We start from the raw sequence: 20,462 nt of genomic DNA on the forward strand, positions 1-20,462 counted from the left end.
AATCCAGCTTTTCAGCTGTGCACTGGAAATAAAATATATGTAACAGAATTTTTCTAAAGATTAAATAAAAAGTATAGTGTTTGAGGATGCTTTGAAGTTATAAAGCACTTTATGTAGCTATAAATTGGGAGATAATTATAACACAAAGGCTAGAATGTGGGATGTTTTTCTTCTATATAACCCTGTAAAATTTTCAAAGCAGCTGTGCCCTGATAAATTACAGGATAACATACTCTTCATCATAACATTTACAAAATCTCTTTTTTCTTTTATATAAATAGAAAAGGCATTTAATAAATGTTTGGATGGAAGGTTGGATCGTTGGATGGATGGGTGAGGGGAAGGGAGAGAGCCCATGCTTTTAAATTTTAACATATTATGCGATATGAACTCTGTAGGTAGGTTGAAGAGTAGAAGTCATTAAGCAAGAGACCCTGAACTGATTCCTTGTGTCAGTAAACTTGTTTGTCTGCCGTTTGTTTTTCATTCAACAAAAATTTATTGTGTAACCACCATCATCTGGATATTGTGCAAGTTTCAGAGAAACCACAGTTGAATATGTCATTTTTTTTTCTGGTGCCCATTTATTCAGCTGCCAACTTTGCCCCTTAAGCATTCCTAGGAATACAGAATAAGCTGAAACTTGCATACTCGTACAAAGAGTCCTGAGTTGTTCAGGGCTACACTTGTCAAAATCTCATCTTGGAAATCGTTTCCTAATCATTCCTAATTATTCTACTAGAACCACAGCTGAGGGTTGGGAATTTAGCTCAGTGGCACAGCACCTGCCTTGAAAGTGCAAGAGTTCAATCCCTGGTACAAAAACAAACAAACAAACAATGAAGCACAGCTGAATGTGCAGCCTATGCACTTTCTATGGATCATATAATATGTTTACGCAGAGAGGAGATAGCTCTTTCCACCTTCTCTCACTTTTCCCTGGATGTCCTTGAGCCCTGTTCTCAGGAGCAGCTTGTGCCAAGCTATGTAGGGCCATCTTAAAGGAGAAAAGGAAAGGCTGCTGGATTCATGTGTTATCACAGAAAGTATCTCTTATGCACTGCTGTTGCATCAGGGATGGCATGAGACAGTGCAGGGAACTTTCCAGAAGGATATGCCTTTTGTCAGTGCTGTATGACCCTGGTTGATGGCCAGTTGGTCTCTTTAGGACTGGTGTATTAGGATTTTGGGAGGGTGTTTTGGTTCTTGTCTTTCTAGACAAGGAGATTCTTTTCCTGATATAGTAGCATTGTGTATATTGTATACTGATAATGGCCAAGGAAGAAGCTTGGTATTTCTCTCATTGTGGATATAAGAGAACTAGTTCACTCTTGTGACAGAATTGGTACTGAAACTCACATTTCCTCTCTATGACTGTTCTGTGGTGAACTAACAGTTCCAGTTTTTTTTTTAGTATATAAGACAGTTATAGCATCATAGAGTTAGAGAGAGTATAGAAAGGACAAGACTTTTGGTGTCAGAGAGAACAAGGTCAAATTTGCTTCTTGTATCTGTGTGACATTGGGCTAGTTATCTGAACTCTTTGGTCCTTTGTTTCCACATCTCTTGAAGGGAAGAAAGAATATTTACCTCTAGTGGATATTGCAAACATTAAAGAGCAGAATACATAAAATCTGAGCAACATACTTGGCCTATGTTAGAGGTCTGATTGTTTGAAAATAAAGGAAAAATGTGGTTGATTCTTGAGAGGACATACAAATGTTGGTGACATTCGTGTTCATGGTGCTGACAGTGGCAGTGATGATGATAACAAAGCTACCACTGGCCAAACATCTATTTTTGAGCACTTTCTCAAAAATCAAAGCAACCATGTGATGTTTTATTTACTTAATAGCAGATCTCTCTCTTTTCAAATTCTGATTTTTCTTATTCATTCTTAATTCTCAGCCTAGATATGCTAACTAGAGAAGAAACAAAGAAATATCTCCCACAAATCTTTTTCTCCATTTTAAGTTATTGTCAAAATGGAATGGCCTTGTAAGGTTTACTTTGTACTGTATATAGGTGGAACCAAAAAAATATGGGTCATTCTGAGGAAGTCTTTGAAATTTATTTCTAGCAAAGGACCAGCAGTGATCAAGCCCTGTTCTGTTAGGGATCCCGGGATCAATAGTTTAAAGACTGCAGTATTTTGAGATGTACTGATAGCAAACACTCCCTACCCAGTCATCGGGTTTTTGTGTCAGTGTTGAGGAACCAACACTTAGGAATTGGATTACCTGAGTAAGAATCACAGTCCTGATCCATGCAAGCTCTGTGACCCTTGTGAAGTTCTTTTTTTCCTCTGTGTGTGTGTGTTTGTTTGTTTTTCATTTCTAAGCTTCAGTTTCTTCTCTGTAAAACAAGGACAATAATAGTATTGGCCATATTAGTCAACTGTTTTAAGAATAAAATTAGACATGTCAAGAGAGGGCATATAAGAAAGGCTCAGTTCAAATTCTCTCAGTCTGAAGTTTCCTCCTTGTGGTCTGAGTGGGGAGCCACATCCTTCAGGTTCCATACAGGAAATATGCCACACTAAGGGTTTAAAAAAGAGAATTTCATATGCAAAGAAAACTGTCTCCTGATGTTGAAGGATCTCAGAAGCTGGAGATCAATAGATCTATTGATCAATAGATCAATAGAATGGAAGCTGCTACTACCAGGAGGCTGGTGTCACAGGAGAGAGGGAGTGTGGATATTGAGGGCAGGTGACACCAGTGATTGCCGCAGCTATGGTCATACTGTCAGTACAGCTGAAGGTGAAAGGGAAATGTCCACAGTTTGAATCTCCCTCTGAGCAAAGGCAAGGAGACGTGCTTTGGCTTTTCCTCTCCTCCAGCGCCTGTATCTCTTGGCAGGCTGGACCTTCGCTGAGTCTGGAAGCTACAGTCTGGGGGCAGCCTCACCAAGCTGAGCTGAACAGGAGCTTGTTCTGAAAGCAGATCAGCCCAGACACCTGCAGGCTCAAGTCCGAGGCTTTAGTTGCTTGGTCCTGAGATTTAACTACTGTGATAAGCTTCGCAGAAAGTTCAGCAGAGCTGTACTTCCCCTGCAGCTGGGTCTCTGAACAATAGCAGAGGTGCCCGAAGTTGCTGTGCCCAGAAGGGAGAATTTGGGAAACGCAATGGAAAATCCTAGAAAACTGTAAGTGGCTTCTCTGTGGCCCCTACATCCACAGTCCTAGAAAAGCCTGCTTGTTAAGTCTCCTGTGTCTCAATGTCTGAGCATTTGTGGCCTAATAAGACACCTCCATCCTGCCTTTCACCTGGCTATCTCCTGTGGAACTCAGTATGGACTGAACTCCTTGAGAAGACCCTCTGGATTTCAGCAGAAATGCTCAATTTAGGGCTCTCTCTCACTAGTCTGTGGGTGCCCTGAGCACAGGAACCCGTGTTCTGTATCTTGCATCCTCCAGTATTAGTACTCTCACTTTTTGCCCTGAGACGACAGCTCTGGCAGGCACTGGCCTGCCAAGCATGTGAATAGGCAAGGCCAGCTTTGTCTGGCTTTTATTATAGAAAGGGATGAGGTGGTTCATGAGCTCTAAAATTGCCAGTCTTTTCTATTAGGGATTTCTAATGGTGCAAGAGAACATTGAACAAGGAGATTCCATCTTCCCTATAGGACCAGGAGGCCCTTCCTGAGGTAAATAACATCTATGTTAGGAGCAAATAGGAGCCAGCCTAGTGAAGAGGCTGTGGATTGCATTCCAGGCAGAGGGAGCAGCATGTGCAAAGTTGCAAAGGAGCAACTAGTTCTCTAGATTGAGAAGCAGGTGGCAGTGTGTGGAGCTGAAGTGATTGGCTGGAGGCTTTCTCTCCTGCATGCCAGTGTCGGATCCCTGTCTTGCACTGTTCACCTCCTGCCTCATGCTGTAATGGTGCATTTCTTGTCTGTGGCTTCCACATCACACCTAAAGTGTCATTTTGTGCAAAGATTACTTGTTGGATATTTAAATACATGAAAGTGGACCATGTCTGTCTAGCTCTCTGATCATATTTGTAAGCTCATTTGCCCAGCAGGTATTGAGGAATATAGTCTCTGTAGAAAAACCCAAGTCTCGACTGTATATTGGGAAACTCTGCGACCTGACATTCTTTCAAAAGGAACTCATGTTCATTCTCTCTCTCTTTTGCGCTTGGGTCCCTGCAATACGTGGGAATGAGATCAGTGACCTAGGGATGCCAGGAAGACTCAGTCCTGAGGTTGTTCCTCTGCACTTGCCTTCTTTGAAATGGAGGTGTGATGCATTGGATCAGACTCCATGCTCCTGCTCCACTCCTGACTGCAGTGACGGTGGGCAAGTCTGTTAAGAACTGCAGGCTGCAGTTCTGCCTTAATGTCTGTCTGTGGCATTCCTGACATCTCCCCTACAGTGCTAATATCCAGTGAGAGCACACGTGTCAATGTGCAGCACATGCCTTCCCCTTTGTGAGTAAAACGAGCTGGTGGCCACTGCTCTCAATACGGAAGGCAGTACAGTTACTGTGACTACCATAAGATCAGAGCCATACATGGGTCAGAGCAGATTTCCTTATTTCCCATGACAGGTGAGGAGACTGGCCCACACAGGGAACATAGAGGGTTTTATGCTTGTTCTGGCTTTCTTTCCTTTTTTTCTTTAAGAGATTTGTTTTGTTTTACTTTCTCACAGGAGTGATTGGAGCAGACGTGGCAGGTCACGGCCTTATCTGTGAGGGCCAGCCAGTGACATCACGGCTGGCTGTCATCTGTGGAACATCTTCTTGTCACATGGGGGTGAGTATGCTGAACACCAGGGTGAGACTACTGCATGCGGAGGGAAGCAGCCCAGGATGAGGGATGCTGATACTGGTTCTTTCACTCCTGCCTTGCCTCTCTCTTTTTCCTTTCTGCACCATTGCAGACCACCCTTCCCACAGCCTGACATAAATTTTCCCAGGCTTTTTCCAGGGGCCAAATTCTTAAAAAGCATGCAAAGGGTGAGTCTGCTTTTGAAGACAACCTGGCTAGAGAACCAGGCATGGTGAGTGTAGTTGGTCCCAAAGATGACAAAGTCACATTCCTCCAGAACAATCTGTCTCTGAGGGTAGCACAGACTTCTCAGAGAAGTGACTCTCTTCCTTGGCCTAAAGCTCTCCATCAATATAAATCCATCTCCCTGGGAGCATCCTGATGAGCTATAGAATTAGGTTGCATATCATGACTTCTAAAGAACACTGATAAGCAATTTTCACTTTGTCAATTTTTCTCCATGAATTAATGGAAAGGCTTTCTCCAAGATTGCATTTAAAGTTTAGTGCCTGCCCTAAAATTTATATCTTCTTTAAATGCATGAGTCTGAAAGCATTCCATTTCGATAAGTACCTATTTCTACCATATTTTTATTTAAAAGTCATTACTCTGTTAAACTGAGATGGACGACTCCTTGGATTTTTCCCAGATGAGTACAATAGAGGGGAATGTGGAAGAGGGGGCAGTGGCAGGAGATAAGCAGAGAGTAGTGTGGGACACAGACCAGGGCAGAATTGTTTGCAATCCGAAGGAAATCATGTGCTCCTGGTTAGGGCCTGTTGAGACCACACAGAACCTTTTTTGTTGTTAGTAGATGCTTGATGCAATTACTTATTTGCTGACCCCTATTGTTATATCCTCTCAATGCTAAATACTGGGAACATAAGGTTGACGTAGACCCTCCCATAGATGAGATAGAGTTATACTAGATATTGCAACATGAGACTAAAATACAAGTTCATACTAAAACCATGATCCTGAGCATGTATGTGCCAGCCACTGAACAAGGTGTTCTTGCGTGTGGTATCCCATGTCATGGAGATATTTGAGCCAGTCTTACAGGCCCACTTCCTGAAAATGGGCCATTGGAAAAGGCACTTCAACTCTCAGGGCCTCAGATTCCTCACCTACAAAATATGGAGCATGACAGCCTGTATCTCCTGGTGTGAGAACTGAATGAGGTAAAGTATTTCACATGGGTGAGCTCTTCCCAAGGCCTGCTCTTGATTACCTGTGCTTAAGTTATGGGGTGGCAGGAAGCCAGTGGCTCTACCAGGAGGGTCCCGAGTTACAGAAATCTTTCCAGGGTAACATTTGGGCTAGACTTGGAGGGCATACTTTTCTTTTTACTTGTCTCTCTGACCTATAGGCTAAATGGAAGTTCCTTGACCAAATTTAAAAAGTTGTCACAATTCTTCCCCGTTAGCAACCCTAATGTGGAAGTGTAGTGGTGAAGTGTAGCTGTCACTGAAGGCAAGTCAAGGACTCTTTTAGCAGGAAGGACTCAAGCGTCAAGCTAGCCTTTATTTCCCTCGATGTAGGTATATACTTATTCACAGATCTCCACCAATCCCTGATTTAAACCTGTTTAAACCTCCCCTTAGTTTGAGTGGGACAAACCTGCTTTGGCTTCCACCATCAAGCCTGAGTGTCAGGCATCTGTAACTTTCTCAGTTTTGACTACTAAGCAGACGCAGATCTAAAGAAAAGTCACTCTGTAATCCCTTGCTTTGTCACTTCAAGGGATGATACTGGCTTTTCCTGTTTTACAAATGAGGAAACGAAGGCATGCAAAAGTCCACTAATTTTCCCAAGATTTCAAAGATACCAAGTTCTGGATCCAGGAACCTAGATTTTGCCCTGTGTGGTCTCAAAGCTCACACCCTCGGCTATAACATGGTACTACACATGTTGACCATAAGCCTGTAGCGAAGTGGAAAAACCAGGGACTTGCAGTTGTTAAATAAATTTAAGACATCTTTTCATGCACCGTTTGGCCTTGTGACCTGAGTGAGCCACTGAAATTCTCAGAAACCCTCGGAATCTTCATCCATCAAATTAAGGGTGACGGTGCCAGTCTCAGAGGGCTGCTGGATATCATGCATCATGGGTACATGTGCCTACCAGCCAATAAACATTTGCCAACAGAAGGGATTCCAATGAAACTTTCCCTGAGACATAAATGGCTCACACCAAGCAACTGTTTGGGCTTTAACAAATTTGATGGGCAGCGGCAGTTGCCTGCAATGAATAAGGGCCATAAAATGTCAGTTTACGGAGTCCTTCTTACTGGGAATACACTACCCACCCCCACTGCCTTTGTACTTTCAAGTGGGAACAGGCCTTTTAGGCCAAGGGGATTAGTCATCAGCTTTAATGTTATGTCACAAGGTGAGACTGTGGTCACACTGGCATTGGGAAGTGACTTTGATCTCCCTCAGGTGCTGTGAGCCCAGCAAGCCAGCAACAATATCACCTTTGTGAGGTCCAGGAGAGGTGCAGTCTGAGGAGTGCTCCCAGGGAAACTCAAGGACCCCTTTTGTTGTGGTTCTGGCAAGTAAAACTACAACTGTTGGGAAAATTTTGCCAAACAGAACATGGACAAAAGTGCCTGTGAGATTTTCAAAAAGTGGTTTTGAACATGATCTAAAGGGTTATCCTTCTTCCTGTCTGCTTACTTCTGATGTTTCCAATTCCGTGGGTTAACTGAGACAAATCCCCAAGCACATTTTGTGCTTGATCCAGATTTCTCCTTTCTAGGTCACCCCAAAAGAATGAGTAAAGGAATGACCAAGTAATTGACTATTGATAAACACTTAGAAACTTCCTACTTCCAAGAATCTGGAGAGAAAGTCTAAAGTGAAATCTAACAAGTACTAATCAGGCCTTTGATATTTTAGAAGATACAAGTGTGGGCTGCACATTTATCTTCCTCAAGGATGATTTAATTAACAAAGAAAAAGTGCCTGCCGTTCTTTTCTAACTCCATGAAAGAAGAGCTGCTTGCTCAGAGTTAATTAGCACTAAGTCACTGAAACTCAGGATAAGACACACAGCAGGGGTTAGCCAGAGGTTGAAAAGTCACCAGGTCATGGAGCCAATCCTTGCCATTGCTCCAGCCCCCTTTTCCTGGTGCTGTCGAGTTGAGTTGTAACGTGGCAGCTTGTCCTCCAGCACTTGTGTCAGGGGGTGGGGTGGGGAGGGATACTGACGAGGTGAGGCTTGTGCAGAGCAAGACTTGAGAGCTGAGAAGTCAGCTGCACCTTAAGTTGCTCAGAAATGAAATTTTCAGTCTTCAGTTAATGTAGAGACAAATGTAGATAATGTAAATATTTTGTCACTGGGTGAATATGCAGTCTTAAGGACATAGGCTCCTATGCTAGCCTGGGTACTGCCTGTGACTTTAAGTAAGACATCTTGCAGAGCTGCAGTTTCTCCATCTGCTAAATGTAGGCAATAGCATTTTCCTGTAAATTTATGTTGAGAATTAAATTAGGTAATCATTGCAAATAGTTTGGTACCATGTCTGACACAAATTACCAAACATGGGGTTATTATTATAAATGATAACAGAACAATCATGTGGAATGGATTAATATTAAAAACATTGATAAGAATTCATTTTTAACTTAACATAGGATACAGCTATGGATATGTGTGTATGTTTAGATGAACAGGTTAATAGCCATAGTTATATTACCTAACGCTTCAGGTGAGAGGGCCTGGAAATAAGATTACCCAAGAATCAAGTCATACAAGCACACTTGGCAACCAGAACTTGGTGTCTAATGCCCCTATTCATTGAAAAGAGCCAGGACTCCTTAAAGAAATGTTTGATGCTAGGACTGGGGTACAAAGTTGGGTATTTTATAAGAGGCTTATTTTGCTCGTGGGTCTAGAGATTCAAGAGCATGGTACTGGCGTCAACTCTGTTCTGATGAGGACTGCTTGGCTAGATCATCATAGGTAATCAAACAAGAACCCTGGAGGGAAGAAGGAAGAGGGGGAGGATGTGGGGGGGGGTTCGGGCCTCCCTCTAGGCCCTTTCGCCTCTCAACATTGCCATGCTAAGGCCCTGGCTTCCAACACAAACCCTTGAGAAACACACTCAAGCTGTTCAAACCATAGCAAAGATAAAGCATCTATTAGTCATAAACTGTTACTGAGTAACAGAAGCTAGACCCCCTCATAAAAATACAAACTATTTAAAAATCTAGGAAATGCACACTGATGTACAGTGACTGAGAGCAACTTGGCGGTTGCCTACAATAGGGTAGTAGGTGCAAAGAGGTCCAAGAAAATACAATCATAAACATGACATAAGGAAATATTTGAGTGGCAGACATATCACCTTGATGGTGGTGGTATCTTTATCGGGCACATGTTGTATCAAAACATCAAAGAGACATTTTAGACATGTGCCATTTATTAAAAGCCAATTACAGATACAGTTTTATGAAAAAGCAAAAGAGAAAATTGGAAAACTCAATAGTATCTGTGTCCACATACATAGTGCTTTTAGTTTTGTGGGCCCTATACAACACTAAAATTAGTCCTCATTTTAAAGACAGTACACAGTAAGTGATCAATAAATATTAGTTTTTCGCTTTTTTCCTCCCAAACTCAATTCTCTTAACTCTGCCAACATATTTCACTCTGCCCTTCTTGCTGTTACTTTTGTGTTTATGGTGGTGGCATGTATCTCAGGGGAAGCCGACTTGCTGAGCGAGTCCACACCTCCTGCACCTCCCCTAGGCCCATCCCGCCCCATGTCATCGTAGATGCTTAACTAATGACACCTGGCTGGGTTCCTTTGCCTGGAGCTGGTACAGGTGCTTGGATTTTCTGGAATCTCATCTCACTCTTCTCATTTGCTCACCCGTTTTGCTGAGTGAGGCCTCACTGGTGGGTAGAAGCCCCTCAGGTCTAAGGGACTGTGTGTCTATTACCCACCCCCTTTTCATCAGGGACATCAGGGAGCTCACATGGCCTCTCTGGGAAAGATTTTCACTAAGCACTTTTACTTCAGTGGAAGCTCAGTGAGCCATTCTCTGCTCTCTCCTCCTTCTTCCACCCAAACAGACCTCTAGGATATTCCATGCCAGTCCCCCACATCTCCCCATAGAGCTCATCAGGATGCACTTAGGATGCCTGCCTCCACAGCTTGATCTCCATTCTGTTGGGAAAAGACAGTTGGGAACCTGTAGACTTGTTGTCTGAGGGCTCCAGCCAAAGAACAGCCTTCCTTCACACTGAGCCATGGTGTTAGAGCTGTGTGCTTTGAGTCACGGCCCCGATGGCCCTCTGCAGCCACTTCAGACCATCTGAGGGAAACATTCCCCCAAAGCAGGGCTGTGTCAGGGCCTTGGTGGCTATATTTCATCCAAGACCATGGAGCACTAGACAAGGGCTATTTTTTAGAGAAGCAAATGATGCCCAATGAAATTGGTTAGAAGGAAATGAAAATACCCTACATTGAGATCTATTACATGCTTTCTAAAATGGTTGCAGCCATGGCAGGAATAAAATGACACTTCAGAAAACATTTTAGCACTTTCTTAAATAGTTATACTATGTGATCCAGCCATTGTATTCCTATAAAAGCTTGGCAGGGCTCTCTGGCCCCATGCTTCTGGAAGCTCTGCAGAAACACAGCAAAGTTAGGTGGAATGAAACCTCTCAGAAGGTTAGAAACAAAGGTTCTGGCAAGAGTCTACTGGGCATCTGGTCTGAGCCTACTCTCCACAAAGGACTGCAGCTGGCCTAGGCAAAAGGTGAAAATACTGGAGGGAAATGTGGGACAGCTAGATTTCTGCCCCCTCCTCATGAGTGCTGGGGCAGAAGACCCTATGGTCCTTCCAAGGGCACAGGGCTGGTGAGAGGTGGGAGCAAGTTCTAGAGCACTGCCTTGGTAGAAAAAAGTCACCAACGATGACAATGACAGCTAATATCTGTTGCATAATTTTCGGTCTAAAGAAATTCAGATGTCTATTTTTATCGCATAAATAAATTTATACAGTTATTAAAATTATCCTACCAATTTATAAGGACTGGAACTGGGGCTCAGAAAGACACATGACTAACCCACAGTCGCATAGCTAGTGCATCCTAGAGATGCATTGCAGCTCAGGCTGTTAGGTTCCAGAGCTCCTACTTGAACTGAACAGAGCAATGAGACAGACCGTGGGGTGGGTCAGTTGTGTGCACATGTGCTTTCTGGGAATGGAGTAGAGTGATTACAAGGCGGATCTTTGCCAAAGCCTGATGAGAACTGCGAAGGTAGGGCTGGATCACAGCTAAACCACAGTGCTCTCATTTTTCCTTTTCCCTACCCTTCAAAATCACTGCCTTTCAAGAGGCCACCAGCCTAATGATAATAATAAAAACAAACAGCATCACTTGTCACCATCATCCCCTTAGAGAAAAGTATTTATGAGATGCCTTATTTAATCTTCCCTCTTTCCCTGCTGTTCTGGAGTCAAGTGCTGAATTTGGCAATATGAAGACATGCAGCTGACTTCCTGACTCATGAAGACATTTTTGTGTTTGTGTGGAAGAGCGTGAAATGAAAGCCACATTGATTTTTCCCCCTTTTTCCTATTTACTGCTCATCTGCTGTGTGGGTGACCCCTGGGGGCCACCCTGAGTTACCCAGCAGTTATGGAAAGGCCTGTGCCTGTCCAGAGGCATGGTGTGGACTAACTAGGGGACAGCCACCGTCGAACCCTCTCTGAACACCCTGTACCGTGCCAAGTGCTGCAGCTCCGTAGGGTGCATTTCATCCTGTACACCCTTGGTCCAAAGGTTTTAGCAGTTTGCCCCATTGTAGCTTAGTTTTCCATCCCCTCTCCTTCTGCCACTTTTTCTGTGTGCTCCTCATGCCTCTTTTTCATATGTTAATTACATTTTCCTATTTTTTTGTTCCAAAAATCAGCAAGGGGTAGTTTCTACTTTTCTACTGAGCAAGTAGTTACAGCCTCAGAAGAAAATACATCTAAGAGACCAAAGATCCCAGAATAGCCAGAGAGAAGTTTTTCAACCAATGGACACCAAAGAACAAGTTTGGAAGTCCCTTCCTAATGAACTGTCAGTGACTCGCTGTTGCCAATAGTAAAAAAAAAAAAGTTCAAATGGGAAAGTTGAGTGGACATTTTGGCTGTGTTCTTATGCTTTGAGGATATATCCAATTAAAAAAGAACTTGTCTTAAATCCTCAAGAGGATTGTCATGCATTTAGCGAAATTGTGTGAAGTGTCATGCATTTTTTAAAAGTTTTTATTGAAAGATAATTCACATGTAAGATTTATTCCTGCCATGTATTTTTAAACCCTTCAGAGAATAGAGCTAAGTAATACTTGAGAAAGAGACAGGTTCAGGGCCCAATTTTTAGGGGGCGCGGGAGAATGATACCAGCATGTAGTCCGTAGTACACCAGGAGGTAACAAAAGGGTGCCACAGCCATGCATTTCTGTGTACTTTCGCTTTAGCATAATACCTGACACGTGGTAGAAGAGGCTTTCTTTCCTCCAGTGCATGTTTTTAACCCTTTGTCAACCATCAAATAGTTGAATGGGCTTGGTGTTGTTTCCTCTATTCATTGAGCCCCATGTCTGTTTTTTGCCAGTGCCATGCTGTTTTTATAACAGTAGCTTTGTAATATGATTTCAAGTCTGGGATTATGATAAAATTAACAATCCATGTGACCCTAGAGGTAAGATTTGCTATGATCCTGGAAGACAAGGCTAGGGTTCTCTGGATTTAGAGACATATCCCATGAAAAAGGGAGCCCCCATAGAGAACCATCGGTTATTTTTGTGTAGATATTTATTCTTTTATGGTGTACAACACATCAATTTGCATGGACCTGTTTACCTTGATATGCTTTAGATATAGAATGTCCCCCAAAACTCTCACATGTGTGAAAGGTGAATGGCTTGTGGGATGATATACTCATCAGTGGAGTCAAATGATGTAGTAGCTAAATATGCTGTTAGGAGGTTGGACCTGGTTGGAGGTTGGCCGCTGATGGTACGACCTGGAAAGAGAGCATCTTCCTCCCCAGTACCTTCCTTCTTTGTCTGCTTCTTGGCTGCTATGGATAGAGCACCTTTTCCTCCCTTCATGCTCCTTGGAAAGGCTATTTCTGCCTTGGAGCCAGCTGATGTGGACTAAAGCCATGAGCCAAAAACAGACCCCTTCTCCTTTAAGTTGTGGGTGTTGGGTGTTATTTCCAGCAATAGGAAAGTGTCAGAGATCCTGTTTGACCCAGCGTGAAGGTGGTCCTGAATTCAAAATCAAGGGCTTCACCCATTCAGTAAAAAATCCTTTTGACAAGTCTGAGTCCAACTTGGGCATCGGAGATCTCAGATGATCTGGTCTCTGCCTAGCTCTCATCCTGCTCTCCCAAACTTTTCATCCTATGTCATAACAGGTGCATGCACACACCCTTGTCTGAAATCCTCAGGGCTGGATATGTTTGAGAAGGAAAAGTGACCAGATTTTAGATAGTCACTACTGTATACTTGCAATCTATTGCATAGTACTATGTGAGGGGTAGCACCCATAATCAAACACATTATTATTTCTGCAGCAAAATTCATGGCTATTCACACCATGTAGGTTAAAGAGTGCTAAATGGCTTAATCTATTCAGATCTAATTTTACCACTAAATAAGGCTTTTGTATTTGGAATGCATCAGATAGAAGTGGTATAATAGACTTATGCTGTACTTGCTCTTCTTGAAAAGCAGCCTGTACTTTTTCTTGCCTGGAATGTTCTTTTCTTGGCCTAGGACAACCATATCTCCTTCTGTCTGTTGAGTAGCAACATTTCTGAAAGCACCATCATTTTAACATGCACTTCTTGAGCGTTTACTGTGCTACTTGTTACACCAGCGCACTCTCTGAGGTAGTTCTCATTGTATTACCACTCCAGAGTTCAGGTGAGGTAATTGAAGTTCAGTGAGGTTGCAGAGCTGGGAAGAAGTATAGCCAAGGTTAAACCAGAGCAGAGGAAATCCAGGTCTGTGCTCTCAGTTGCTGGCGTCATTATTGTGTCTCCCCCAAAGTTCTAGTCCAGAGTTTGCCTCCATGAAGTCTTCCATTTCCATACCACTTGGAGTTGGTTGATTGTGTCTCTTCTGGGCCTTCACAGCTCTTTGTGCACAGGCCTTGTGCAGCATTTATCATTCTGTCCTCACCATAGGCCCAAACTCCTTTATGCTGGGGAAAAGCCTATTTTAATGTTCAATCTCAAGAGCACATAGTTCATATTCGATTCATGGTTTTGAATCAAGTTACCCCAAAGAGATAGGGCAATGGATCATGACTAATTTGTATCTTAGTGAAACAGACACTAAACACCAAATAACATGTTCAAGGACATGAAAATTGTATTTACAAAAGACAAAGGAATACTTAAACAGGAAAGGGCTACATGGGCTTATGTGTGGTTTATAAAAAAGAAGCATTGGTTGGGCTAACAGTTTAAAGATCATTAAGGAACATGTCTGTACTTAAAAATAATGTTAGTGAGGATACACTGAATACTTGCCATGTGTCAGTTTCTTTCCAAGGCAGTCTCTACATAGAATTTCTAATTCTCACACCAAATATGTGACACTAATTTGAGAATCCCTGAATGGACAACAATCACATCTGTATAAGAGCAAGATATGGTAACCATGCTTTATAACAGAATAAAGGGTGAAATGAATATATTAAGATTAAACAAAAGCTAAACATCATTAGACTGTGTTAACATAATAAAATAATCCAATAGACTACATTTCCCCATCTAACAGATGACGGAATTGTGATCAGAAGGATCACAGGCTTATACATGGTCTTTCACATCCATTCATTCACAGTGCTAACACAGAGACAAAAGAACATCCTGCTGCTGTGCCCAGGATTGGCTTCAGTTGGGAACTGTGCTTTTGCAAAAAAAAGCTGCTGCTCCCTGGAAGGAAGCATATAATCCATAGCAGTGATGTTGAAGTTTAGGAGGGCCCTCTGAGCAAAGCTGGGAGTGATTAGAGATGGCATAGTTCTAACTGTTTGAGAGAAACCTTAGAGATTAGCTTAATTAAATTTGTGTTTATTAAGTTTTTTATCATAAAAGGATTATCTTTCCCCTGGTGCTTCAGAGTATAAAATGCATTATGGGATCTGATGCTCAGAATAACAAAGGGAGGCACCCAGAGCAAATGTTGTTTTCTTTCTTTCAAATGAGGCTCAAAGAAAGTAATTTGTCCCATGTCCCATGTTCCACAGCTAATAAAGCCGAGATTCAGATACATATCTGAGCAGGCTCAAGTCAGTTTTGCTGCTTCTAGTTGGTTTTCTTCATTTGTTGAGATCAAAGCATCTTGCCTCTAGTAAGAGTCTTATTCCTTATAGGAAGGACTCTTGGTTCTATACAACTAGTTGTCATTGTGGCTAAATTCTTCGATGAACTGCAAGCTGGTCATTCTCATAAAAAATATGTAAGGAACTCCTTTTGAAAATGCATTCCCTCAGGCCTCAGTCCCACAGGTTCTGATAAAGTAAATCCTGCCGGGAAGGGGTATCTAAAAATCTGTAATTTAATTTTATTTCTTACTTATTTTATTCATTTGATGCTGGGGATTGAAACTTGGGCCTTGCACATGGTAAGCACCTGCACTACCATCCGGCCACACCCTAACCCCCGAATCTATAATTTTAATGTGTACCCAGGTGATTTTAATGGAGGATTTTTAGAAAATTATTTATTTTCAGAGTAGCAATTATTTTTTCATCTTTGTTTCCTCATTGCCTAGTAGAGCACCTTATACATACATAGTATTCTGCATTTACACTTGATGACTGTAAGAGTGAAGTAAGATAAAGGTATTGTAAAATGAAGGAAGTCAAGTTGGAAAGTCAGTCAATCTCTGACAGGTTTGTGGCACAATAGGGGTCCTTGGATCTGCTTCTTTCAAAGAAAGTGTTTCTTGCAGATATTCTTAGAAGCTATGACTTAGAGTACCTGGTAGAATCTGCTGGCAATTAGAGAATGTGGAATTTTTATTCTTCATGAAATACAGAGACTGTAGGGACAGACTCTGAAACTAAAGCACAGACACGCCAGGCAGAACAGGAAACCACAAAGGACTAAGATCTTTCAATGTAAACAGGAAGTCAGAGTTTACTTTTGAATCCACTGTGCCAAGCTGTAGGTACAGTGTTTAACCGACTCTGTGCCCCGCTCTTCCTTGGGCTTGGGCACAGATGAAATATCTTGCCACCTGGATAGAAGCATTTTACAGTGTTTGTTCTGATCAGGACTTGGAGTAAGCTTCTTTTTGTTTGTGTTAGTGAATAATTTGGGACACAGGTGCAGTTTTGACTTGAAAACAATTAATTGGTCTCCTCAGTTTTCCCTAAAGTGATATTTGAAACCTCATGTCTTTTTCTACAATAAAAATTTTAATCCACATACATTCATAAAGCATTTGTCATTGTACAACTCTCTCTTGTATGCCCTGTGGATCTTTGGGTCTAGGTGCCTAGCAGTGGAACAAGGGCAACACTTACTATGTACCCACTGGCTTGATATCTATAATCTCATTTTATTATTGCTATTACATTGGGAAGTAATAAATAGGATGCAAATGATCATTACCATCTTAAAATAAGAAAAAATTTGGTGTGGTAGGAAAGACATGAGCTTTGAAGTCAGACAGACAGACCTATGTTCACTTTCAGGTTTTAGCTATCTTACCTGAGCACCTCCTTTTATTCATACAATTGTTTAAAGATCTCTGAGCCAAGCACTGGACTGAAAATGGTATGCAGAAGTACACACAGACCTAACAGTCTAGTGGAGGACAGCTAGTGGATGCCAAACAAATAATCACAAGCATGGATAACTACAGACCTTCATAAGTGGTTTCCTTTCATACCCTGCTGGTAGAAGTAGAATGCAATTGCTGCAGAAAATATTTTTGAATATGCACATGCCCAAAACTCCACCAATTCCATTTCTAGAAAATCTGTGTACTAGCGTATGAGTGTATGCCCAGATACACGTATAGAAAGTCCCTAACTTGTAAATGAGTTCAGCTCCAAGAGGAAGTTCACAAGTTGGATTCATTTATAAGTCCAACTAAACGTTTGACACAGTTATACAATGTAAAGCATAAACACACACACAAATACTGTAAATGAACTATTTTTACCAGCAGATACATGAACTACTTCCTAGATTTGTTGGCCTCTACAAAACATAATGTGAAGTCTGTTCGTGTCTATAAAGTTGACAACTCAAATGTTCGTAAGTCACTGCACAAGAGTATCCATAGCATTATTTTCCTTAATAACCCCATATTTGAGCAACTCAAATTTCAATCAGTAGTAGAATGAATGATTAAATTGTATTATATTTATATAGCAGAATACATATTTATTTTTATTATTTTTCTCATTAAGTTTATTGGTACTTTTTAAGTATACAGTACAGTTACATTCATCCCTGGGATCTTGTACCTTTACATGACAGATCTTGGTTCTCATTTTTTCCCCTTGTCCCTGCCCTCCCTTCACCCCCTCCACTATTTACAAATACTTTGTTTCCATTTTTTCCTTTTCTCATATTTTTTTCTTTTCCCTTATTTCCTCTCCCATACCCTTTCCACTTCCTCTACACCTTTGCAGAATGTATATTTAAGTGAAGAAACTACATCTGTGTATAACAGACAAGTCAAATATTGTAAGAGAAAGGAACAAAGAAAACAGATTTCACTTACAGAAAATTTGTCATCCAATAAGATCTTCACTAGTGAATTACAAGGGTTAGAGGAGGTACTGGCTGTAGAGGGAAATGATACTTTCAAGGGAAGCTTTGGGGGAACTGGATTTATTGGTGAAAGACACAGAAGTACTTCACAGTCTTTAAAATGTTTCTGTATGTTTTATGCAATCTTCTCTGTGTATGATTAAGAAGTGCTATACAGCAAGGACTCACCATGAAAGCATAAAGCCTACTTGGTACAGTCTGAGTGGTTAGGAAGGGCTGTAAAAGGCAGTGATGTTTAAACAGAAATTTTGATGGGGTGACTGTGACAGTTAAGCTAATAATCAACTTGACTGGCTTAGGAGTTGGCTAAGGGATTAATAAAGCACACTTAGGGTATGTCTGGTGAGTTGTGAAGGTGTGAACTTGGGGTCTATATCTGGCCCCTAGCACCTTTTTCTTGGGCACTGTCTCCCTGCTCCAGTTACCAGCTGCAATGAAATAAAAATGTGTGTTCTATAAAGCCCATCCATCTTGATAGTCTTGCCTTGGAGCTAGCTGGCCATGGACTGAACCCTTTCAAACCATGTGCCAAGTTAAACCTCACCTCTTGTACATTATATGTGTAGGGTATTATGTCTCCCGAATAGAAAGCTGACTAATATAGTGACTAAGCACAAAGTCTAGTTGGCGGGAAGGAAGGTTATGTATGGCAGTAGGTAATCATTGAAAGAAAGTGGTGAGGAAGCAGGTATGTGGGACAAAGGGAGGGAAATGGGCAGCTTTGGTGTTGGACAGGAAGGAAGGTGGTGCAGGTTAGGGCTGGAGAACCAGAAGAGCAGAACACAGTGGACTTTAGAGAGTCATGAAGCAGTTTGGTCTTTCATCTTAACAAAAATTGAAAGGCTTTAGCTACAGTGGATAGTATAACTAGACTTATAAAGGATCAAAATAATTGCTGTTTGTTCAACATATTGGAGAGACAGCAGACAGAAAGCTAGGAGATGCAATAGAAGGAGATTGGGAGTCCAGATAAAAGAGGATGTCATGGTGGCCTGCCTGGGACCTGGTGGTGTGATGGAGAGAAGCGGAGACAGTTGAAAAATGTGCAGAACATGAGGTCAGTAGTATTTTCTTGGCAGTGAAGATGCTGCAGTTGCATGGTGGTTGCAGTAGAGGCTTCCGTGGCATCTCACCCCATTGTCCAGAGTCAGCCGGTGAGCAGAGAGAAGAGAGAACAGTAGACTCGCAGGTGTTCCTCAGACAGACTGGACTTGCAAGAGGGAAACTTTCCAGGTAACACCAGCTGCTAGCTTTTTATGTGACTCGTTTACATGTTTTTTCCTTGGTGCTTACCAAATATCTTGCCAACAAGTAGCTGTGCGGACTTGGTATTACTTCTCTAGTCATCCTGCCCATGATGCCGACTCTGAATCTAATCATAGGAAATGCAAGAAACTTAAACTGATAGAGATTCGAAAACATGACCTGGCTTGACTTTTTGTAAACATTATGGTCATAAAAGATACGGACTCAGAGTTTCAGATTAAAGGAAATGAAAGAGATAAGACAACTAAAGGGAATTTATGATATTGAATTACATCCTGTCACTATCAAGGATATTTAGTGGACAGTTGACAAAATTATAATAAGATCGATAGATTAGGTAACAGAATTGCTTATTTTCAGACAGAATAACTGTATTATGTTTATGTATGAAACTATTGTTGTTTTTACTAGACATACTGAAATATGTAGGAGTAAATGAAATGGACATTATATCTGCATCTTACTCAAATAATTCAGAAAAAACTTGTGCAGATGTGTGTGTTTAATATGAGCAGAATGCTTATGCAAAGCATTGAGAGAATCTAAATAATGGTATATAGGAATTCCTTGTGCAGTTCTGGCAACCTTTTTATAAGTGTGAAATTAATATTTAACAAAAAGTTTAAAAGTATTTAAAATGAAAGAAAAAAGAGAAAGTAAAGGAGAGAGGGGAGGAGAAGGAGGGAAAAAGAAATCACAAGCCAAAAGAAAGTTATGTCTGTGTTTGTTGTAACCGTTCCTATGATTTAATACGTCACTTATTGTACCCTGTATCAAATCACACTTTAGAACTGTTTTAGAATTCACTGTCGGGGAGAGTATGGTTTAACTGGAACCGATATATTTTTTCCAGCAATAAAAGCTATACAACCGATCATTTTTTTTCTTTTAGCCCAGGAAACTATGGTTTCTGCTGTAACAAATTATCACTAATTTTGTGGCTTAAAACTTCACATTATTTTCTTATGGTTCACAGCCTCGCAGCCAAAAATTAGTTTCCCTAAGCCGTGATGAAGTGTCCCAGGGCCGTGCTCCCTCTGAAGTTTCCTTGCCTCTCCCAGCTATTGGCCACTGACATTCCGTGGCTTGTGCCTGTATCCTTTATAAAGAGTTTCTTTGGGCATCGCCTGCTCTTTACCTATGGTCATATCTGACTCTGACGCTTTCTTGTAAGGACAGTCAGGACCTTAGTCATGCAGTTAGGGCCTTCCTTCTCCATCGCAGCATCTTAACCTAATCACATTTGGGAGTCAACTGAATTGGCACAGATTAATTACAGAGGTTGGTGGTCTAATATGGTTTGGATGCTCAGCAAGGCTTCCATAGGGCAGTGATATCTGTCGTATTTTGGTCAGGAAAAAATGGTCCAGGCACAGAGGACTATATCTATAAGGTAATTTCACTTGCAAATTGTGTCTCTCTTCCTTTTTCGTGTCTTTATGTCTGTTGTTGTTAACTTTTGCCTAATTGTATTTACCATAATTGTATTATGTTGAAGAGTTACAGTGATAAGAAAGCATTCTAATGTGTGTCTAATGTGTATGATATTTGCTGGAGATTTCGGAGATATATAGAGAGACTTACATACACACAGTCATACA

The 20,462-nt window shown here is 41.5% G+C and overlaps 1 protein-coding gene across 6 annotated transcripts in view; it reads left to right on the top strand.

Annotated features, from left to right (window-relative positions):
- Fggy (FGGY carbohydrate kinase domain containing) overlaps positions 1-20,462 on the top strand; it is a 420,052-nt gene that overhangs the window by 235,366 nt on the left and 164,224 nt on the right. For all 6 annotated transcript variants that reach the window (XM_010610466.3, XM_010610467.3, XM_010610461.3 and 3 more), the window contains one exon: positions 4,658-4,761. In XM_010610466.3, the coding sequence (XP_010608768.2) occupies positions 4,658-4,761 (104 nt within the window). The remainder of the gene's footprint in view (positions 1-4,657; positions 4,762-20,462) is intronic.

The sequence above is a fragment of the Fukomys damarensis genome, unplaced genomic scaffold, assembly GCF_012274545.1.
Source record: "Fukomys damarensis isolate Sample0158 unplaced genomic scaffold, DMR_v1.0_HiC HiC_scaffold_23, whole genome shotgun sequence".
Classification (NCBI taxonomy): domain Eukaryota; kingdom Metazoa; phylum Chordata; class Mammalia; order Rodentia; family Bathyergidae; genus Fukomys; species Fukomys damarensis.